This window comes from Lichenostomus cassidix, chromosome 3, assembly GCF_008360975.1.
Source record: "Lichenostomus cassidix isolate B80296 chromosome 3, HeHo_3.0, whole genome shotgun sequence".
NCBI lineage: Eukaryota > Metazoa > Chordata > Aves > Passeriformes > Meliphagidae > Lichenostomus > Lichenostomus cassidix.
Window position 1 is genome coordinate 68,191,581 of NC_139483.1, and position 21,364 is coordinate 68,212,944.

General features: G+C 36.2%; 1 protein-coding gene across 1 annotated transcript in view; it reads left to right on the forward strand.

Annotated features, from left to right (window-relative positions):
* Positions 1–21,364, forward strand: part of SEC63 (SEC63 protein translocation regulator) — a 57,293-nt gene that overhangs the window by 22,996 nt on the left and 12,933 nt on the right. Inside the window, exons 5-12 of the mRNA XM_085056215.1 lie at positions 798–859; positions 4,172–4,230; positions 4,964–5,014; positions 7,562–7,670; positions 10,147–10,241; positions 12,814–12,946; positions 14,069–14,161; positions 19,726–19,880. Of these exons, the coding sequence (XP_084912341.1) occupies positions 798–859; positions 4,172–4,230; positions 4,964–5,014; positions 7,562–7,670; positions 10,147–10,241; positions 12,814–12,946; positions 14,069–14,161; positions 19,726–19,880 (757 nt within the window). The remainder of the gene's footprint in view (positions 1–797; positions 860–4,171; positions 4,231–4,963; positions 5,015–7,561; positions 7,671–10,146; positions 10,242–12,813; positions 12,947–14,068; positions 14,162–19,725; positions 19,881–21,364) is intronic.

Consider the following 21,364-nt stretch of genomic DNA (forward strand, 5'->3'; position numbering starts at 1 on the left):
CCATGCTGTCTTGAAAGAATATAAGAGCTACCCATTTGGTGAGTCTGCTTGCCGACAGATAGGAGACTTAGACACGATCAGGAGAGACCTGACTTTTTCACTGGGGTTCTTGCATGAGACAAAATCTTCCATATGATGAATGCCTGGTATTCTGTTTTCTAAAGCAGAATTCTTCCTTCTAGTAACAGGGATTCTGTTGAGGTGGCATAAAATTGCCAAGAAACCTGTCATTACTGAACAGACACAGAAACTGTAAGATTTAGGAGGTGGTATCTGATTTAGTAAGAGAGAAATAAGTTATGAAACTAGGGAGTTCCAGGAAAAAAACCCAAGAACAGCCAAACACAGGCTGTCAAAGGCTAAAGGTCTAGAATAAGATAAGGCCCATATGGACTGCTGATCTATCAGCTCATCTTTTATATGTACCCTCCTTCCAAAAACAATATAAGTTTCAACCTGTCTTTCAGAATTTACTCTACTGTAACCTGGCATCAAAAAGTACTGTGTGTTGGTGGGTATGCAGTCATTGTCAGGAAAGGGAGATGTGATTGTGCATGTGCATCTTCTGTGTCTGATTTCTTTTCCTGTCAGAGAGCTTAAAGAATTTGCTTGTGTATCAAGGAGGAATATGGCAGTGTTCTTTCCTGTTAGATTTCATACAAAAAAATAGCAGAAGCTGTTTAGCTTTCCAAACCACCTCTATAGGGTAGTAAGACTGTAATGTTTTAAAGTTTCTGTTTGTTAATGATTTAGATAAATGTCTTCTATATTAACTTAATCTCTCTTTTTGTAACTAGTCTAACTGATGAAGAGTCACGAAAAAACTGGGAAGAATTTGGTAATCCAGATGGACCACAAGGTAACAATTATGAATGACAGAAGTCCTGTAATCACTGTACATTGAGATGTGTAATACCTGATCAGTCAAGAAGCACTCAGAACTTTAAATGACTTTCTCCTGTGATTTGAAGCAATGCATCCAACCAATTCTTTTCTTGTGAAACTGGCTCGGGGGTGGGGTGGTGGCAGGGAAAGGCAGGAAAGAATTTGTTTTCACAGTTCTCAAACTTTTATGGTTAAAAGGGAAGGATTTTTTAAAATTAGTCAGCTTCAGTAAGTATCTAGAGAGGCTTGCCAATATTAATGGAGGTATAAGCAAAAAATACAATAGTACTTATCAGAATCTTGTCAATTTTAAACATTTCTTGGTATTTATGATCAAATACTAGACGTGTATTGAAAAGTTAACAACTAGCCATAGTGCAATAAAAACTCTTTGAAAAGATGTACATGGGGATATTGTTCCTGGGCAGATAGCTACATGAAAACAATCCTGATTATGGTGTGTTGAAGTTTTACAGTAAGTGATCCAAACAAAACCATTTAAGACTGAAAGTTAATAACTTTTTCCCTATTTGTATTTGTATGAGTTGCTTGTAAAACATCTTTGTGACTATTGTTTAAATGGCCTACTAAGGAAAAATGTTGCATATTTCTAGCTGATACTCATTACAGGCAAAATGGAAAGCTGCCATTTGCTGGGGCAAGTTATACACCATATCTGTGTGGAGTGACTTACGGCCAGCTTGGAATGGAATTTGTAACTTAATTCTGAAGATACAGGATGACATGAGGGAACTCTGTGCTGGACATTCTTCTGAATTATATCCATCCAACACAGGACATTAATTTTTAAAGGAAAAAACACCAACCCCAGCCCTTGAACTGGTGTTTCAAAGAAATGAAAAAGATACCTTCCCTCTTCCTTCAAAACACAAGCTTTGCCAACTAAATTACAGTCTGACAAAGGCATTTCTGATGGACAAAGGTGATGGATCAACTTCTTTAATCGCTGTGCTTTATAGCATAACAGATTTCTTTCAGCTCCTAGCTACTTTGCACAGCAAGTAAGAGGTGTCTGTCCCTCTTGCTGCAAAATACAGATAAAATCTTTCTTCAGAAATGCTGTTACAGTATTGGCAAAATGGTACTGTAAATTTTAATAGCTTTCCTAGGACCTTTCTTGATGGTAAATTGTTTTTCAAATCCATAAACTACTCACTTAGTGTTGCCAAGGCATAGGATTTGAAGTTAGGCAGTGTGTCAGTGTCCTTGGATGGACCTGAAGCTGTGACTTCAAAATAAAACTCAGCCAAAACTTGAGAATTAAACAGCATGAAGATCCTTGGTTGCTTAGTGATTGCTTTCACAAACCTAAGAGACTTTGGATTCCCAGAGGGCAAAATGAAATGATTTTTTGGCAGGGTAGCAGTTTGTACTGTCACTGTTAAGCCTCCTGCTCTTCTGAAAACCCTACCTCAGACTGCAGTGGAATTAAAATTCTATCGTTTATTTCTAGACTTCTCCTTATTGTTTGAGACATCTGAAGGGTGGGAGAAGTCCCTGAAATTTTCTCTCTCCATCTTCTTTTCTCTAACCTTGTTCCACATTGAAGTGTCAGGGGCTTTCTAATTTAGTGAAATTCATCTTCTCTTTATTTATACATCTGTGGTGTAAAAACCTGTACCCAAGCTATGTACTTTAATCTTCTAGTTCTGTATACACGAAGGATGGACACACTCCTCATAGAGGTATTTTCTGGAATAAGATGAAGCACATCTGGATTTAGAAATGTCCAACCAAGTTTGCTGTGGTACATCCTACCTTCTATGCCCAGCACAGAGGAACAGGGAGCAGCCTTCTTTATCTAGCTGAGGCAGTGTGAGGCCACAGACAGGCAAACAAGGTTTTTTTTGTATTTGCAAAACTTGCTCCTTTACTAAAAGTAAATGCAAAATCATTCAAGGAGTGTTTACAAGCAGGTGAGGGGGATCTGAAGCATACAAAGATAGTCTACTAAAAGTGCCTTACGATTAAAAGCCTCTTTCCTGTTGGCATTTGCTGGTGCTTCAGCTCAGTGAGTGTGAGTGGGGCAAGGAGACTCAGACCAGAAGAGAAAGAACTTTTTACTGAACTACTTCTGTTCCTGGCACAGTTTGAAGCTACAATCCTAAAGGTCAAAAATATTGTAATAAACTGAAATTTATTCCATCAGTAAAAGACAGATTTTTAGTAGCTTCTTCTAAAAATCCATAATCTTTAACATGTAATAGTCTGCAGACCTTCCTTCTCCAGAGCCAGGCATTTCCTGTAACTTAATGTGGTAAATTCACTGGGTGTTACCTGATTGAACTCCTAAGGTTGAGGTGTGGTCACAATTGTCACATGTTTGATTGGAGACTCAACGAATAGTAATTTTCAACATATGGAAGTCACATTAGATTTGTGCTGAACAACTGTTTGGCTGAATTGATGGCTGTCACAATCTGAGATAGCATCAGTGAAATGCCTAACTGCATAGGGATCCTACTCTGTCCTTATTTAAGGTATTGGCCCTCATGGATAACTGCTAGTACTGAGGAAAGCATGTTGTTTTTCTTTTGAGCTGTGGTCCTAGAAATCTATAAAGTCTTACTTTCTTTTCTCCCCCATGTTGGTTTCATAGAACTCTTAGTATTGGGATAGATAATGTTTGCAAAGTTTAATTTATTACCACCAGTATATGAAGACAAGCTATTTTATGCTATTCTCTGTTGGATCTGTATGCTGGAGATGTTAGAAAATCATGTCTTCTGTTTTCTGTAACCTAACTTCTTTTGAATTGAAAAGTGTTCCTTTTTCTTTCTTACCAATCATACAGAAATTTGAACTGACAGAGGGTTTTGTGATTACAGTTTACAGCTTAGAACATTTGCTTAGAGGGACAAACCAATAGAACTTCCCATAGAAGTCATTTGCTCAGACCATTTTCTTGCAGTTCATTTGTTTACTAAACTGTATGCATTTAAACTGCTGAAAACTGCAATGCAAAACTCATGAATCTTACAATCTGTGAAATATATATATCTTGCCTATATGTTGCTATGTTGCCTATATGTAAATCTTGCTGCAACATGTTAAGCTAAAAGATTTGGTATTTCAGGTGTTGGATTTAAGTAATTTTATTGCATACTTGAGTGTATTTCTAATTTATTGCTTGATTTTTCTTATTGAAGTGATAAACATGAGGATTTTCTTGTGGGTTGGTGGTTTTGCTTGTTTATTAGACATAATGTGGCTTTAAAATGTTTCTCAGTGTTTCACAGTGAACTTCTTTTCTTTCATCCTGCAGCTACAAGCTTTGGTATAGCTTTGCCAGCTTGGATTGTGGATCAGAAAAATTCAATTTTGGTGAGTCAGCTTACTTAGCTCAAGATTTCAAGGTGAACTTTCAAGTGTTTCTGAAAAAAAAATGCTTAATACTGCAAATTTTTAGTCAAAACACATAGTTAATACTTTGGTCCGAATGCACATCTTTGAAGCAAATTTCAGGAGTCAGAAGTATTAGAGTAGCTTAAATCTGGCCTTTGAGAGTGAAGTATGAATATCTTTGGACAGATCTCATTCCAATGATAATGAGGTTCTACTGTGGTCACTGCTGCTACAAAGTGTGTGTTTTTTCTTGCAAGGAAGCACATTTAGTGCTATGTTTCTCTAGTTCCATTTGGTTTGTTAGTGATGCTCTCATCATACAGTATCTAAATGTTTTTCCTGTTGCATTTGTTGCTGCAAGGTGTTTCTTTAACCACTTGATTTCTTTTAATCGTCTATCCACTGCATCACAGCTTAACTGCCAGCTTTTTAATTATTAAAGAAACTGACCTGTGACAGTGTGTGAATAATTTAAACTGATTCATACGTGAACCAAACTAAACTTATAAGCCTCCTTCTTTAAGCCTACCTAATTATATTACTTGTAAGTTGCACTTTAGAAGTAATGATAGCTATTATGCAAAAAGCTTGTGTTAATTTGTAGTAAGCTTGTGGTAGTATTATTTGACTGCATTTTAGAATAAAGTTCAAACAAGAGTGGTATTTAGTAGCCACAGTAACTAATGCAGTATGTTATGTATTTTTTCTGTAGGTTTTGTTTGTATATGGATTAGCATTTATGGTTATTCTTCCAGTTGTTGTGGTAAGTATTATCTGATTAATATTCTACCCTCTTTAACCAAACTGTAAACAAAGCTGTCTTAGACATAGAGTTGTTCATTCTTGCCTTTCATAGAGAGAGACAGAGTGCAAGGGGGCTTTTTTTTTAAAGGTGGTATTTTCTTTTCTTGTGAAAAAAGTGTAGCTGCTGTAGAGTCTCCAGAAAAATTCAGTGCCGTGTTAGAGAGGGGACGGCAGGGAAAATATTAGGTATCACAAATTTTACTAAGTACAGAGTTGATCTTGTACCTTTTTTCATTCATTTCAAGAAAATGAATGAGTTGATGAACTCAGGAGGATATTCAGTGGTGTTACAGTAGAGCCAAGGCCAAGATGGCTGTAGCTGGTGGTCCTAGAATGATTACTGCAGGTGGAACAGGTGGTTGATGTGGTTTTTCCTGGCTGCCTTTGTTTTCATAACTTCAGTTTTTATTGATCTACTGTACACCATGAGATGTCTGCCCTTGAGATTGCTTTGTGTGAGGAATCAATTGCTAGGTGAGTGTTACTTCAGGGCTCAGGTTTGCTCTACAGTATTGCTTTTGAACAATGTCCCTTATCCAATCAGAGTGCATTTACAGTATGGCATGAAGCAAGATTCAGAAAATTGACACCGGAAACCTCTCATGTTCTTGAGAAGAAGATTTTAATTTGAAAAAGTGTCCTGAAGTCTTGGCAGCTGTTTGCATCAGTGTGTGCAGAGACTGAGACATTATCTCTTCGAGTCTTTGTGTAATTGAAGATTTAGTTTAGAAGATTAAGTGTGCTGATTTCAATAAGTTGTTGAATAAGAGGTCTAAAGTCCAGGGTGCAAAATTTTTTCATGCCTTTTGTTTTAGGGTTCAGTTAATGTCTGTTGATGGTTTTTGTATACACATACTTTTAGTGATTTATACCAGGTTTATCATAGCTCAAGTGAAAGGAAAACAGCATTGCTGTTGGTACAAAGAAGTGTTCTGAGCACAGAAAAAATGGTCTGCCTCTTCTTGCCCCGTACCAGATGTAGACTTGTTCATTCAGGCTTGTCACTGTAAATTTCTTTTATAGTCAGTGAAGAGGAATAGTCATTTTATGGAGCAAGTTATTTTATCATTTTGTTTTAAAGTAGACATACAAGATAGTTCATGCCTTTAATGGGCCTGTTTCTCTTTCATGAATCAATAAAGAAGCTGAAGTTAAGTACAGTGTAGTCATCCTATGTTTGATGGGCATCTAAAATAAAGAGAGGCTACTTCCACTCTGAAAAGGAAAATACTGATAAGTCATTCTTTCCAGACCTCCACTGACCTAAATAATGTCCTGTACATGAGGCAAGAGACAGGAGCTGTATCTGCAGAGGCAGTTAAGGCAGCCTTTTTCGTGTAGATTTGTACTGGTTGTAGTTACATTTTTCCTCCAATACCTGTACTTGTACTGACACTTGATAGCTGTGAGATTGTTATCTAAATTTTTATGCAGAAAAACATTGTAGAAACTTGTGTACTATTTTGTGTCAGAGTTCATCTGTTCATGGAGGAATCAAACCTAATTTATTAAAAATTTTGTGGCAGCCAGTCCATGAGCATTTCCCAAATAATTAAGTAGATTCTGTAGCAGGGGAATTCACTATTAAATTAATTGTAGTAAGCATCACATACTACTTTACTGCTTGTTGCTCTTCAGTTATGGTAAGCTTCACAGTAGATTGAGGAGTATCTTTAATGTTTTTTCTCACGTTAAGTGAGCTTTGCTTACAGGGAGGAGTTTAATGAACAGATTGCCATTTATAACCTAGCACACCATTTTTCGAAAATATTTTGGAAAGTACAACCATTGTAGAGTTCCATAATTTGAATCAGTGGTGTAATGCTAATTAGGCAATTATCAGAGTGTTGCTGAAGGTTTGGAAAACATTTTCTGTCAGTCTGAAGGTGTATGGCTTAATTCTGAAAATTTACAGCAAGGGCCTCATGCCACTTCCAGATTCTTCTTTGAAAAGCATTTTCTGGTCAGGTGACTTAAATTACAGCTTTGCAAATTCTCCCATAGTGAAAGAAATTTCTTACTTGTTTTTGGTTTGGCCTTGGTCTGCAAATTTTCCCATAGTGAAAGAAATCTCTTACTTGTTCTTGGTTTGGCCTCGGTCTGCCTAATCTAGATTTGAATGCTGTGTTGCACTGTAAGGAGTTACCACCTATATAGAAAGCGGTAAGTTGAGTGGATTTACTGCTTAGTGGATTTATTAAAACAACACCAGAAATAAACAAGCAGTGTATATATATGCATGGGGGAATTCTCTAGGCTAGAGGTCATCTAAAAATGTTTAGCATTGGATTCTCTCAGATGAATTTATCAGTGTGCTTTTAAAATTTGTGTCAGCAAATTTTTTTTTTTTTTGTTTCCTCTCCCTTTTGAAATTCAGTTCACCTCAACATAGGTAAAATCTGTTGGGCTGAATTACCTGGTTGTTGACAGACATGAGGTTGTGCAGTATGGCTCTTTAGATGCTTCCTTGTAGCTGACATCAGTTTGTTCTTGTTGAATGATTCAGGGTTCCTGGTGGTACCGATCAATACGATACAGTGGAGATCAGATTCTCATTCGGACAACTCAAATATATACATATTTTGTCTATAAAACCCGGAACATGGACATGAAACGTAAGTAAAAGGTGTCTTGAACGGTAGATGTGTTCATCTGGAAGTGTCAGTCTGCTGATGTTAAAATACTCAATTAATAAGCTTTATTTAGGTTAAAGTAATGCTTCCGGTTCCTTTAGAATGTTTTTAAAACTTAACTCTGTTGCAGGTGAAAAATACTCTGTAAGCAGACTTCAATATTTGGGAGAAGGAATTGTATAGATCTATATGTATGTCTGTCTATACATTAAAAAGGAAAAGGGGTATTGTATGTTGGGAAGAACATGCTGACCTGCTTGTAGCCCTCAGTTGCCAGGTGGAGCCAACCTCGTTATGTGTGTTTTCTTCTGTTAGTGTACCAAAACAGGCTTTGGAAATTTTTTAGGGGCTTCATAAAATTTTTATATGTGTAAAGAATGAAATCGCACTTCTAGTTCTTAGATGTTAGAATAGAGCTAAATTTCTGTTTTAAAATTTTGCTGTCAATTTCATGTTATTTTGGTACTTATCTGTAACTTTCAATATACTTACGTCTCTTGTCTACTCCTTTATTTTAAAGGAATAAACCCCCTATTTTTCTGGGGAAAACTGTAGATATATTATTTTGGCACAAAATCATATCTTTCAGCTTGGGGGCTGACGTGGGACTGAAGAATTAGCACAGTGCTACTAAGTTCTAGATTGGATTTAACTAGATTGCATGCTCAGAGCAATAGAAAAGCAGAATAGAAGAACCCTCAAAACCTTTTAAAAATGGTTCATAAATATATTTTCTTACTCCTTTGAATTGACTGTTTTGCAGCTTTAAATTTGCTGGAAGATTGCTGAAATTTGCTCTTGATCCATCTTTTTCCTACTGAGCAGAAATGCTTCACAGATGATCCAAGAGTTGTAGGGGATAACAGTATGGAAAGATAGCCTTCTATTCACAGGACACATGGATTTGTGTGTGGGATTAGTTCAGACTGGTTTATACTCTTTCCTTTGTCATACTCCTGTGCTTTTCCCCCTCTCCAGCTAGGTGAGAAAAGAGGAATTGGGAGAGTAGGTGAGGCTTTAAAAGTTTAGGGAGAACATCTTCTATTGACAACAAGAGAAGATTATTTCATGCTGAACCTTGCTCAGAACCAAGCTTTGAGGTTTGCCTTGTCTCTCCTAAAGATTGGTTAAAAAGTTAACTCTAGGTTTAAGTGGCCTTGTTTAAGGACTTAACATTTCTAGGTAGTTCTAGCATCAGAGACAGGTCAATTTTTTCTACTGAGGTCTTTTGTGCAGTCTGAATGAAAACTGAGGTGCAGCTGAGGTGGCTTAGACAAACCACACAGTGATGAGGTAAGGCTTTTGCTTGGTTGTGAATTCCACTGTAGTGTGGTGTATCAGTGTCAAAGCTCAAGGCTTAAGCCTGAGCAAATGTAATCAAACCAGGGTAGGGAAATGATGAGACAAATCTGCATGACTTGCCTTGTTTTAAGGTATTTTTTTCAGGCTTCAGGACAAACAAACCTTTTAAATTTCCTTTCCTGGAAATTCACAGTTGTTGATCTTAAATAATGGGAAGATATTTATAGTGATCTGAAAGTCTTCAATATACTGTGCTGAGGAAGTGAATGGATAATCAAGCATGGAAATGAAAATTGTTGCTCAGGGAACTTGACTCATTGTTAGTAGTTTGAATTCACTGGGCACTGCAGGTAGGCAAAAGTAACTTTGACTTGCTCAGAAGAGAACTTGCTCAAAATTTATGAAGAAAGCTTGAGTAACTACAACCAAAAAAGTTATTTTAACTAGAGCAAGTGATGCTGTGAGCTCTCTCTGACTGTCTGTGGCTGAGGGGTCTGGTGTGTTCATGAGCAGAAAGATCACAATGGGACTAAAATATCCAGTTGTCTAGGGCTTTCATTTTAATTACACTACAGAATGTTTTGTGGTAACATGTATTTTTGTAATCACATTAAGAAAAGAGCAGTCCATCATCTTTGTGCAATTTGTTTGCAGGATTATTTATTGAACTACTTTTCTAATAATTAAAATAATTTTTTAGTGAATTTTCAATGCTGACTGAACAGAAAATGGAGCTGGAATTTTATCCTTCCTGTCTCCCTCATCCATACACAATGTGGTGCTGCTGCAGGCGCATGGATTGCTGAGAGGAAAGGTTCTGTGAGCATGCAGAAGTAGTCAAACTGCTGTGCAGTGATGTCTGCTGGTCCTAATGAAGTCTAATTATGTTTTTTTTCAAGACATTTAGTGTCAAATGCTGGACTTGATACCATGCAAAATTGAGCCTTGAACAATCTCTTTTGTCTTGTGCCAGGCATTGATTCTTTCCTCCTTTGCCCTGTGGCAGTAGTAACTGATCCATTAAGTAGAGAATATGGATATTCATGGCTGTTGGGGGAGGAACAAGAATAAGTTTTATGGCTGAAAACTCTGAAGGAATCAGTTGGTGGCTTAGGCTGTTGATGTTTTCTTCATCTGACTCCAATTATCTTTGCAGGGCTTATCATGGTTTTAGCAGGGGCATCTGAATTTGATCCGCAGTACAATAAAGATGCGACGAGCAGACCAGCAGACAACATCCAAATACCTCAGGTCAGTTATATCCAGAGATGTTTTAACTGACTCCTTCAAGGGAAGGGGGAGATGGTGCTGCTAGGTGACCAGCTGACAGAATTCAGGTTCTGTAGGCATTAACTTTGTAGAGAGGCAGCTGTATCCCATCAGAAATAGGCATTAGAAGTTAGACTTGATTTAAAGTTCTTTAAAATAAAAGATAACATTAATAATGCTAATGCTTATTTTAAGTGGAATTGGTTTAATATATAGGCTGCTGCATTGGGCTTTTGGGGAGGGTTAAGTAAATAGGAAATTAGAATGTTAGTCTTTACAAATTTTGAACATTGGCATAAGGAGGGGATAATTTTTTGGTGTTCTTTTAAAACATTAACACAGATCTGGTTGTGTTAAGAGTGAAATAAAATTATTACCTGATGTCTGAATTGGTAATGTCTTTTATATTGTAAAGATTCCACCATAAATATCTGTTCCCCTCTGGTTGCTTTTTATATTCATTTCCATTCAGTGTTTCCAACAGAGATGCAATAAATGCATACTGTGGCAAATAATTATTATTAGCAGGGTTGTAGGAAGTCTTATTTATCAGAAACCAGCACTTTGATTTTAAGAAGTTTAAAGCACAGTATATAAAATGCTCCAATGAAAATGTTTTGAGTTGGCAAAAAGAGGGGGAAATAGTCTCACAGATTTAACCTTTGCATGCACACAGTTGAATTTTCCTGTTTTAAACACGTCCTAAACATAAGAGCTATCTCAGTCTGCTTTATTTTACTTAATTGTCTTTGACTCTTTTACAAATTCTTTATCAGGTTGTGGACTTTATGAGTAGAAGATGGAATTGCAGTCAAGTGGGGTTTTCAGCAATGGGAGCAAAAGGCTGGAAAAGATCACCTTGATTAATGGTTTTTCACCCATGCTGTTGCCAGCATGGGCATTCTGCAAGCCCTTTTACATTTAATCATTCATTATTTAATAGGCAGTCAAGCCTTCTGTAACCATATCCTACTGGGAAGCAGTTCCAGGACTTGCTGTTCTAGTGATAGGAGTCTTGTTTGTGACCAATTTATATCCTTGGTTTTTATCATCACCGTTCTGGAGTCTAAATGATTCCTGCTGTGTATGTCCTTATGCATCTATAGACAGAAGCAATAGCCCATTAGTTACCTTTTTGTCTTTATTTTGCCAAACTAGAAAAGCTGCTCTTTCATTCCTCTCTTTCCCAAAAGGCTAGTTTTCCTCCTCCTGCTATGTGCTGAATGGGGTACTGTTCCCAGTTGATAGATTTTTAAATTTTACGTTGTTTTTTATCAGCTTAGAATTTTCCATGGTAGTCTGTGTTAGGTCTTAACAGTGCCTTAGTTGGTGACACTACTGTTCCTAAATTTCTGTAGGGAATGAATTTCAGCATCCTCTTTTCCACAGCTGTTTTATATGGTGGTTTAGTACTTTCCAGATTTCCCCATCTTAGATATCTCTGTTTTCCAGCTAACAGGCTCCCATCTTCGAGCTGCAGTTGTTGTTAGTATGCAAGTGCACGACTGCATTTTATGACAGATTTTGTTCCCTTTCTTAAGGTCCAATAATCAGTGGCATCTGTGGCTTTTTTTTCTGACTATATGGCAGTACAATTCTCTGAAGCATCAGTACAGGAGGGTGTTGCTAATAACTTTTGCTAGTGTATCCTGCCTTTGGGGCCATGATCATTGCACCCATTTTTCACAAAATTCTCTTTCCTAAGTTTTACTTGGTGTGGGGTTACACCAGGATGTGCTTAAAAGGAGCTTCTTCTCAGAAGATCTTTTTTTCAAGTGTGGGGACAGACTGGTCAAAGGTTGGTGTAGCTTAGCTGTAGATACCCAAAGTTCTCTTTTTGTCTTGAGATTTTGGAATTTCTATCTCTCCTCAGATAACTTTTTGACATAGAAAGTGAAGCTTCTGGGCCAAGTACCGATGCTTCTTTATCTGAGCTACTGTTACTCAGACCTGTTTGAACTGTGGGTCTTGGTCCTGTGGGGATCAAGAAAGGTCATCCTGAATAAAGAACACCAAGTTTTTTTCAAGTTGGTGAGGTTTACAAACAAGTTAAAATACTTGATTTTCAGCCTACCAGGGATTTCAGGCTTGTAAGCGTCCTTCCCCTGAAATTATTTCTAGGAAAGTTTGCTGTGTCTTAGATGGCTGAAAGGTCTCAAGGTGATGCTGTTGCTTGTGCATATTGAGTTTAATGTAAATGCCTTAGAAATATGGTTGAATCTAGTAAACCTTGGCAATAAAATCAGTTAATAAAAAAATTTAACCATCAATACAAATTTACCTAATTCTATATGAGACAAGTTTCTCGTGTGCAAATCTTTACAACCCCCTTGTTCCCACATTGAAACAAGGCATATAAAGACACTTTTTTACTTTTTACAGCTGTGCTTTGAATAAAAATGGCAAATGTTCACTTCTGCAGAAATTTCCAGGGAAAAGTTACTTAAACTCTTGCTTTTGTGAACATACCTTTTTTTTCTTTTTGGGCTGTTCTCCTGTATTTGCTTCTCTTTAACAACAAAATAGCTGTTTGTGTTTGACTATTTTATTTTAGCTAATCAGAGAAATTGGTGGCATAAATTTAAAGAAGAATGAGCCTCCTCTCACCTACCCTTACAGTCTGAAAGCCAGAGTTCTGCTGTTGACTCATCTTGCCCGGATGCAAGTTCCTGAAGCCCTTGAAGAAGGTAATGGCTTCTCTCCATATCGGATATTATTGGAAACAGAGCAAGGTGCTGCATGTTGCAGTGCTTTCAATTCTTGTCCTATAAAGAGTTGAATGGATCTCTGCTCAATGGTCTCTATGCAGGCTGCTTAGTTTTTCAACTTTAATGACCCTTTAGAACATTTACTTAGCATTTCCTCACTCTCCTGACAGTCCTGCGATACTGATATTTTACTTTTTAATGCTTTTGGCTGCAAATACGGCTTTAGATAAATTGTTTTTGATCTTTTGTAATAGAATAAAAAGTTAAGCATGTGAAGTATATTTGCTTTTCAGAGCAAAGAAATCCAAAACCAGCAAAATGCTCTCTCTGTAGCATTTCCATGTGTATTTATTTTTGGAGGTTTATAGCCCACTATGTGAAGTAAAGATGACAAGATTAGAACTTTAAATATCAGTTACTGGTGGGCTTCAGTTTGTGTTTAGGAATTTTTCATAATTGTAAATATTCAAACTGAAAAGTTTCTAAATGCCTTTCTTAAGTTTCAACCATGAAAGCCATGGTTTTAGGCTGACCAGCAAAGTTGAGATGTTCCACATATTAATGGAAATAAAAAAAAACCCACCCAGACCAGCAAACGAGGGGAAATGCTTTGCTTCAAATTTTTCAGTTTCTTTCGAAAGAAAAATAACCAGTTTTAAAACAAGTAATGAAAAATGTGTAATCTTTCCTTTAACTTAGTTACTGTTTGTACTTAGAACTTCACAGAACTGCATTCAAAAGAAGTTGATACTTTACAAATAATTTTTTTTGCAGAACTGATGTTTCACTTAAAAATCCTGGTTTTAACCTGTGATTACCTAAAGAATTCATGCCATTTTAATATGACTAATAAAATTGTCTATACAATCCTGTTGCTTCTTTTTAGGTACAAAAGTTGTTTCCTCTTAGCACTTGCATTTACCTGCTTTTTTTAAGAGATGTTGCAGATGGATGTGTCAGCGAGAATAAATTGGCATTTTTGGTAATACAAGAATGAGTGGAAGTGAGGACCATGCCATTAAATGGTCCAGTTCATGTGAACTGTCTGATTGTTTTTCCTAAAAGTAGTACAGCATAATTGCAGCCAGTTATATCTTTCAGATCAGCAGTTTATCCTTAAGAAGAGTCCTGCACTACTTCAGGAAATGATTAATGTGATCTGCCAACTAATAATAATGGCTCGAAGCAGAGAAGGTAAGAAAACAAACTGTAATTAAAACCAGTAAATATGTTTCTTCATTGTGATACTTTATCAAGTCTTTGGTTCTTGTGTGAAACATAACCTGTGATATTTAGAAATGACTAAATGTGCTTTTGCTCTTTTTACTGTAATGAGAGAGTTCTCTATTTTGAGGATTGAAATGCTGCTGCTGCTGCCAAGCTCTGCTCTGAAATCTTGAGAATGTGTGTCCTGCTTGTAATTTTTGCAATTAAAGTTTCTCCTTAACCTTTTCTTGAAGATGTGGTTCATTTTCAGTAGCAAAGCATTTAGTATAAGACTTGTGTTCTTTCCATTTGCACTTTTACAGTTTTTTCTCTCCTCTTATAAGTACCTCTTGTTTTTGACATAATTTCTTTGCCATTCTTTGTATGTTGCTCGTATTTCTCCATTTCAGAATTCTATGCTCTTTGGCCTGCTAGGAAGTTTTATTCTGAACTTGTAGGGGCAGGTGCTTAGCTGTAATTGCCATAGAAATTATAATTTAATTGAAATATTATATTTAAGCTTTTTTATTTTCACTGTAAAAAGACAATTACACAGAAGATGGTTCCTTGCAGTGTAAGGAGGCAAAGACTTGGATATAATTTCTTTGTTGCACCAAACATAGTCAAGGCTTTTTTTTTATGCCAAGCTGGTGATCATTGTGTTTACTATAAAACAATACTTACTTAGTCCATCTTTACTGGACCAAAACTCCTTTAATGAGCATTGATAATGTCCTAGTAGGAATGGTTTTGGGAAAAATATTTCCCAGAACTATTGCAAGTGGTACTGGAAATGATGTTCCATAACAAAACAAAATGTGAGAGGGAATATGAACAGATAAGGATGATGTGTGCTATCTTAGATTATTTTTTTAAAATTTGGATAATATTCTATGAAAAATACCTGAACCTCTGAGATACTGTAAAATACTTCAAGGCTCTGAAAAATGTGTTTTAAGATGGCCTAGATGGCCTATGTATACATTAGTCAACTAGCAAATAGTTGTTTTCTCTTGTGCAAAATGAAACCAAAATAACACAGGCAGAGTCTTTTTTTATGCAACAGAACTAGAAGTCTTTGAAAAATAAGAAAAACCTATAGTTCTTCATGTAAAAGCTGAAATAAGGTGCTGAACAGAGTTCATTATATACTTTGCATCTTTAATGACCTTCAAGTAGCTATATTCTTCTTCTCTGGTTCTGAATATACACAGAATGTGAATATACACACTTTCTTAATTTGAAAGCAAAACAATTATTTATAGATGCAGTGTTTTTAATAAACTGCTTTGAAGTCCCGGAAAATTTAGATTTTACCTTAATTTAACATTAAAAAAAGGAAACAGTAGTTTGAAATAGAGTGGTGTAAATTAATTTTCCATTAGTATGTGAGGTGGTTAGTTATAAACCAAATCTGAACAACATCGTCTACTAACAATTTCTAGAGATTATCATTATCTCTTCCAGCCTCAATCATTTTCTGACAGTGGAAGAGAATTTATAGCTGTCATTATGTATGGTAGAAATTACTTCTGTAGATTTGGAAAAAAAGTAGGAACATGTCATAGGTATAATTGAGGACTTGTCTGGTATTTCTCTAACAGCTTTTCTCAAAATTATTTCCAAAGTTTGAAAGTGTCAGTGCCCAGAAATTTGTACCAAACAACTAGACATTTCCTCTTGCTTCCATACCATTGCTCTCAGCACATGCACATGGTATTAAAGAGAAGGCGGTACCCAACAGTTGCCCATTAACAGCCAACAATAATGAAATTGGGGATTTCAAGGTAAACAGTTTCAGAATTTTAGTCTAAAGTGGTCTTTAGTCTAAAGTGAAGTCACTGCTTTTACGACTTACTACTTAGCAAATGTAATACATTGACCCTATTTTTGATGACTGTGTGTGGAGAGAGCTGTGTCGCTCTGCCGACTGCTGGGAAACAACTGGACATTGTAAAGGTGGCATTGGCTTGGTTTTGTATGGTTTATTTGTGTTTTTTTAAGATGAATACAACTGAAGTTAGGTATTGAAATTTTTGAGAGAATGTTTTGCGTAAGTGTATGTTTGTCGGCGTAATTTTAATGGGCTTAAAACTTAACTACAGTTGTTTTTGGGGTTAGTTCTAATTTTCATGTAAATCAACCTTGACACAGTACATAAAATGATCACGTGCTGCAATTAGCCATAGATTTGCAGCAGTCCTGAACTGTGAAAGTACAAAGGTGATGGCATGTGTTAATACTATCTAAAGAACTATTTTGGGGACAAATTGTACTTTGTGAAACCTAAATTTATGGTGGGATGAGTAATCTCATTTTGTGCTGCATTCATGCATTTCAGAGATTCTGAAATATTTTTGTTATTATTATAAGTTTAAAAATGTCTGCAGACATTTATATTACCTTGTAATCAGGTCTTTTGAAGAAAGACACTTGGGATGAGTCTTCACGATCTTAGCACTTAGCTTTGCTTTGTGGCATCCCTTACTTGCATCCATTGTTTTGTGGCAATTTAACTGATAGCTGAGAACCAGCAGGTTGTAAATTATTTTCATGGCTTCCTTGAAATCATCCTTAATTATGATAAGTAGATAGCTGCCTTGCCAAGTGAGGTGTTTGCTGCCAAAATCATGGAATGTGCGCCAGTAAGTGTTTGCAGAAGCAAGGCATCAGTTCAGCTGTCCAGTCAAATTGCATTCCTTAATTCAGGTTGGAAGCTGCAGTGTAATGAAGAGGAGGTTTGTGGCTTGACCCAGGTGTATGCCAGTCCTTCACAAGTAACTAAAATTTGCATTTAATTTTGTGATTGACTAATTTAATGTCATATGTTGGGTTAAACTGAAAGAGAGTGGTTTTAGATAAGAATGAAATTCCTTGCTGGTGAGGGTGGGGAGGCACTGGTGTGGGTTTCCAGAGAGGCTGTGGATGCCCCACCTTGGAAGTGTTCAAGGCCGGGTTGGATGAGGCTTTGAGCAATGTGGACTAGTGGAGGAAGATGTCCCTTCTCAGGGCAGGGGGTTGGAACTAGATGATATTTGAGATCAACGCAAACCATTTTATGATTCTATCTTTTTGGTCTATTTTATAACCTTAGATTAAAGGTCGTCTTGTATTGTGCAATTTGACAGTCAGAAGCTGTCAAAATGTGTAGAGCAACGACATTAATTTTATGGCAGGGGCATTTGGGGGATGTTAAAAGCTATGCTGTCCTCAGGTCCACTCTCGGGGAATATAAAAACCTGTGTTCTTTTCAGGAAACCAAAATAATATTTTCCAACTTTAAAATATTTTTCTACTGTCATATGGATGATGAGTCAATCCTTTAAGAAAGAGAATACTTTCTACTTTGGCTAGTGCTATGTGGTCTCAAAGCTCTAGGTGAATTTCCTGCAAAAGACAGTTTGTCAGAGATTATTTAGGATTCTTTTATTGACTTGGTTTGCAGTGTGTTTTTTTAACTTAAAAAAATCCTGTAACTTACCTTAGCAGCAGCCAAAAAAATTACAGGGGAGGTGGAAGCTGGGTGAGGTGGAAAGTAAATGTGGTGTTATTTGGTTGGGACATTAATCATTATTACTTTTTCATTAAAAGTTGAAGTTACATCTTTCTTAGTTACCTGTCTGTCTAGCCAGGTAGTTCCCTTTGTGTGTTATATTTCTCTTTGCATTGCACATAATTGTCACATGTCCTTCCACGTAATTTGATTTGATAGCTGAGTATATTTATAGCTTGGTGTAATTAGCAAAGAAATAGGCAATTTGAAGGGGAGAGAGGCAGAGGGAACAGGGTGATCTTCTATGTGCATTTAACATGCCCTCATAGCTGCTTATAAATCTGCAGCAAGGTGTGGGGAGTGGTGTAAAGGAAGGAGAAAACATACTGAAGACACCAAATTCATGGGGGTTTTTGGGTCAAACTTACTACCTTTCTATATTTCTTCTGTTAAATGTTTTACAATTAATTTAAAATCGCTTTTTTGTCAAAATACAAGGTAAGTGTTTAGCAGTTGTAGCTTTGGTACCCTTTTGTTGAGGTGCAGGCTGTAGCTTGTGTGCCTTCTCAGCCAGGTATCAGCAAACCTGCTTTTATCTGCATCTCTCGCTGCCTTGATAGCATGGCAAGCTGGATCACACAGCCCTGAGAGAGAGGCCATAGTCCTTCTGACCATCAGTGTGATCAATCTGTGATCAATCAATTGAGAGATACCTCTGTACCCCTGTTGTTGTGTCCTAAATACACATATTTGTATACATATATGAGCATATCCATATATGTACCAAAAGATATTTGTGTTCATACTTACATTTATATGTTTACATGCAGAATATATGTGTAACAGTCAAGGTAGTCAAAGGCTGATTGTTTCTCAGAAAAGATTTTAAAGTGTAGGAGAAAGCATAGCGATTCTTCAATGTAATTACATAATACCTGTTTTAAATGGCCTTCACTTCTTTTTTATGCCACACAGAAGTTCAGAAAAAGATTTAAGTAGCTTAAGCTCCTTTTGGCTCTTTGAAGAGGATCTAACTTATTTTTTTGTTTCATGGTAAAGTGTATACAGAGTGACCCAAGCATTGCCAGTTCTGGACTTGCAGCAGCTCTTTAGCTGTGGGAGAATTCTGAAATGAGTTCTCTAAACAGGTTTTATGAGAAGTTTTATTTATGAATGAATGGTTGTCAAATGAAGTTATGTTGCAGTTTGTGTCTGCTTTGCTTTTTCATTTCTTTGCAGATGTGATGAAGAGTGTTAAATTACTAAGTGGGATTTTTTTTTCCTTTTGTTCTATTCTGGCTAAGACTTTTTCTCCTTGTCTATTTTACAATCATTTTAATTATGAGACTGTAGGCCTTTTTGTACTTTAAAATGTGAAAAGAATTATAGGTAATTTCTAAAAGAAAAGTCAAATAGGTGTTTGCTCTGATATCCCTTTTAACCATTAGGTTTATTTATAAAAAGTCATGCTTTTGATATTTTTACAGCACTTCTTACTGCCTTCTAACATAATGTAATATGCTCTGCTTAGCTTCAATTACAAATACAGGTTTTTTTCTTGCATGTAGTAGGCTTCTACCTATATGTTCGTTTCTCAAGATGAAAATGTTATAAACAATATATTATGTTGTAAAAGATTAATGATTAACTATATTAAATGATACACTAAACATGTTATACAGACACATACATAAAACATACAAATATAAAATAAGTTTGTTTTGATGCTGCACTTTTTAAACTGAATTGGTGACGTTTCTGTCTGTAATAACTGCATAGATACGTTGTGCAGTTGTTCCCTGAGACAATGTTAGATGGAAGTCTTTTCCTTCCTTAGTGTTCAGCTGTGGCACCCTAAATAGAGGGAATAAAATGTCTGCTGGTCTGTGTGACTGGAGTGAGAGTAAAAAGGCTGCCTAGTTAATTATACTGAACATTTTAAGATTTTTTCTTTTGCTTGGTGGACTGGAAGTAAAGTTTTCTGTAACACAAGTATATATTGGAAAAGTGTAAGAAGAAAAAAATTTAAAATTATGTCATTTGTTTCATTCTCCCCAAGAAAGGGAGTTCCGTGCTCCATCTTTGGGATCTTTGGAAAATTGCATGAGGCTTTCCCAGATGACCGTCCAGGGACTTCAGCAGTTCAAGTCTCCCCTTTTACAGCTGCCTCACATTGAAGAGGACAATCTTAGGAGAGTTTCCAATCATAAAAAGGTATAAAAATACAAATGATACTTGGTAACTCTTTAAAATGCTATCTGCTACTTCTTTTACCTATTTGTGGCTAAGGAAGCAAGGTCATGAACTAAGAGAATAAAAATAGATTTATTTTTCAGGAATTCAGTACAATACTTCCTAGATGTTCTGTCTACTTTTGGTTTTTTTAAAGTCCATCTCAGTTAGGAGGTGGGAATTATGATCAGAGATCTGGTAAGTGTAAATAAGTGTAAAAGATCAGTCTGTATTGACCTAACAGACAATAGAAACAGTTTCTCTCTTATTGCAATGTACTATCTCCTATTTAATATTCTTCCAGAATATGTCTGGAATATCCTACTGGGACTTTTTTTTCTGGGGATGGGTGTGGGGGGTCTTGTTTGGCTTTACATCATTCTTAATCTACTTTGATAGAAAATGTATTTGGAAGCTTACACAGAGGAGATCATAAAAGAAAAAAATAAGGTTACTGTGGGAAGTAGTTCAGGTTTTGTGATCCTTTGTGTGAAAGACTGTCTTATAAAGCTTTTGCTGTGTAACTGTAGTTGGGTAAGTGTTGGTATTTGTAGAATTTAAGGACTGAAAGTAACAGTCTTGTCTGAATATCTGCATGTGTTTCTTCACTTTGTTCAGCTGTCTTTGTGTTCAAACCTGCTTGTTTGTTTGTTTGAGTCTAGTCTATCTTCTGGGAATGCCTGGTTCGAAACAGCACTTGCCTTCTACTAGAAGCTATTGACTTTTCTGATAGTTTTATTACAGTGGTTAATTTGAATCGATCTTGAAAATACTCTTTTTATCTGATGGAAATTTTGTTTGGTTTTAACTACAGCCTTAGGGGGTGTTTAAATGCTTCTGTGTTAGTGTGAAGACTAAGAATTCTTAGGTACTGCTTTTTTTTAATCTCCTCAGAAGATGCTTGGTCATCAAATATTCAAGTAGTCATATCCTTTGGATAAAGTAAAAGATTCTCTTGTAGGTATCATTAAAGACTTTTTAATCCAGTCTTAAACCACAGGGAACATATGAAAAAATAAGCAATTTTAGATGTATTTTTTGACATGTGCATTGTAACTAAGTAAAAAAATTAAGAATTTGGCTATGTTATAATCCCACCTGTGTTTCCCTGAAAGGGGGAAGAAACCAGTTTATTACGTTAGTTTGTACAGGATTCACATGCATTGAGATCTTCAAAAATACAGTGCCCTATATGGGCAGTATGATTAATCTACCTGGATGCATGAAATTGTTTTTAATAAAGTACACACATTTATAATGGTGAGGTAATCAAGTGTTCAGATCTTTCCTTGTTTTATCCTTTTAGTTGTGCTCTGCAAATCTTAGAATGAGTGAATTTAGTTTTGTTTGCAGTTCAGTACAAAAAACCCCCTAGACTTGGATTTGGTTGTTTCTGCTAATGTAAATCTGAAAGACCTGAAGTACTCTATGTAGATAAAAAATAAATAAAATCCCCTATTAGTAAG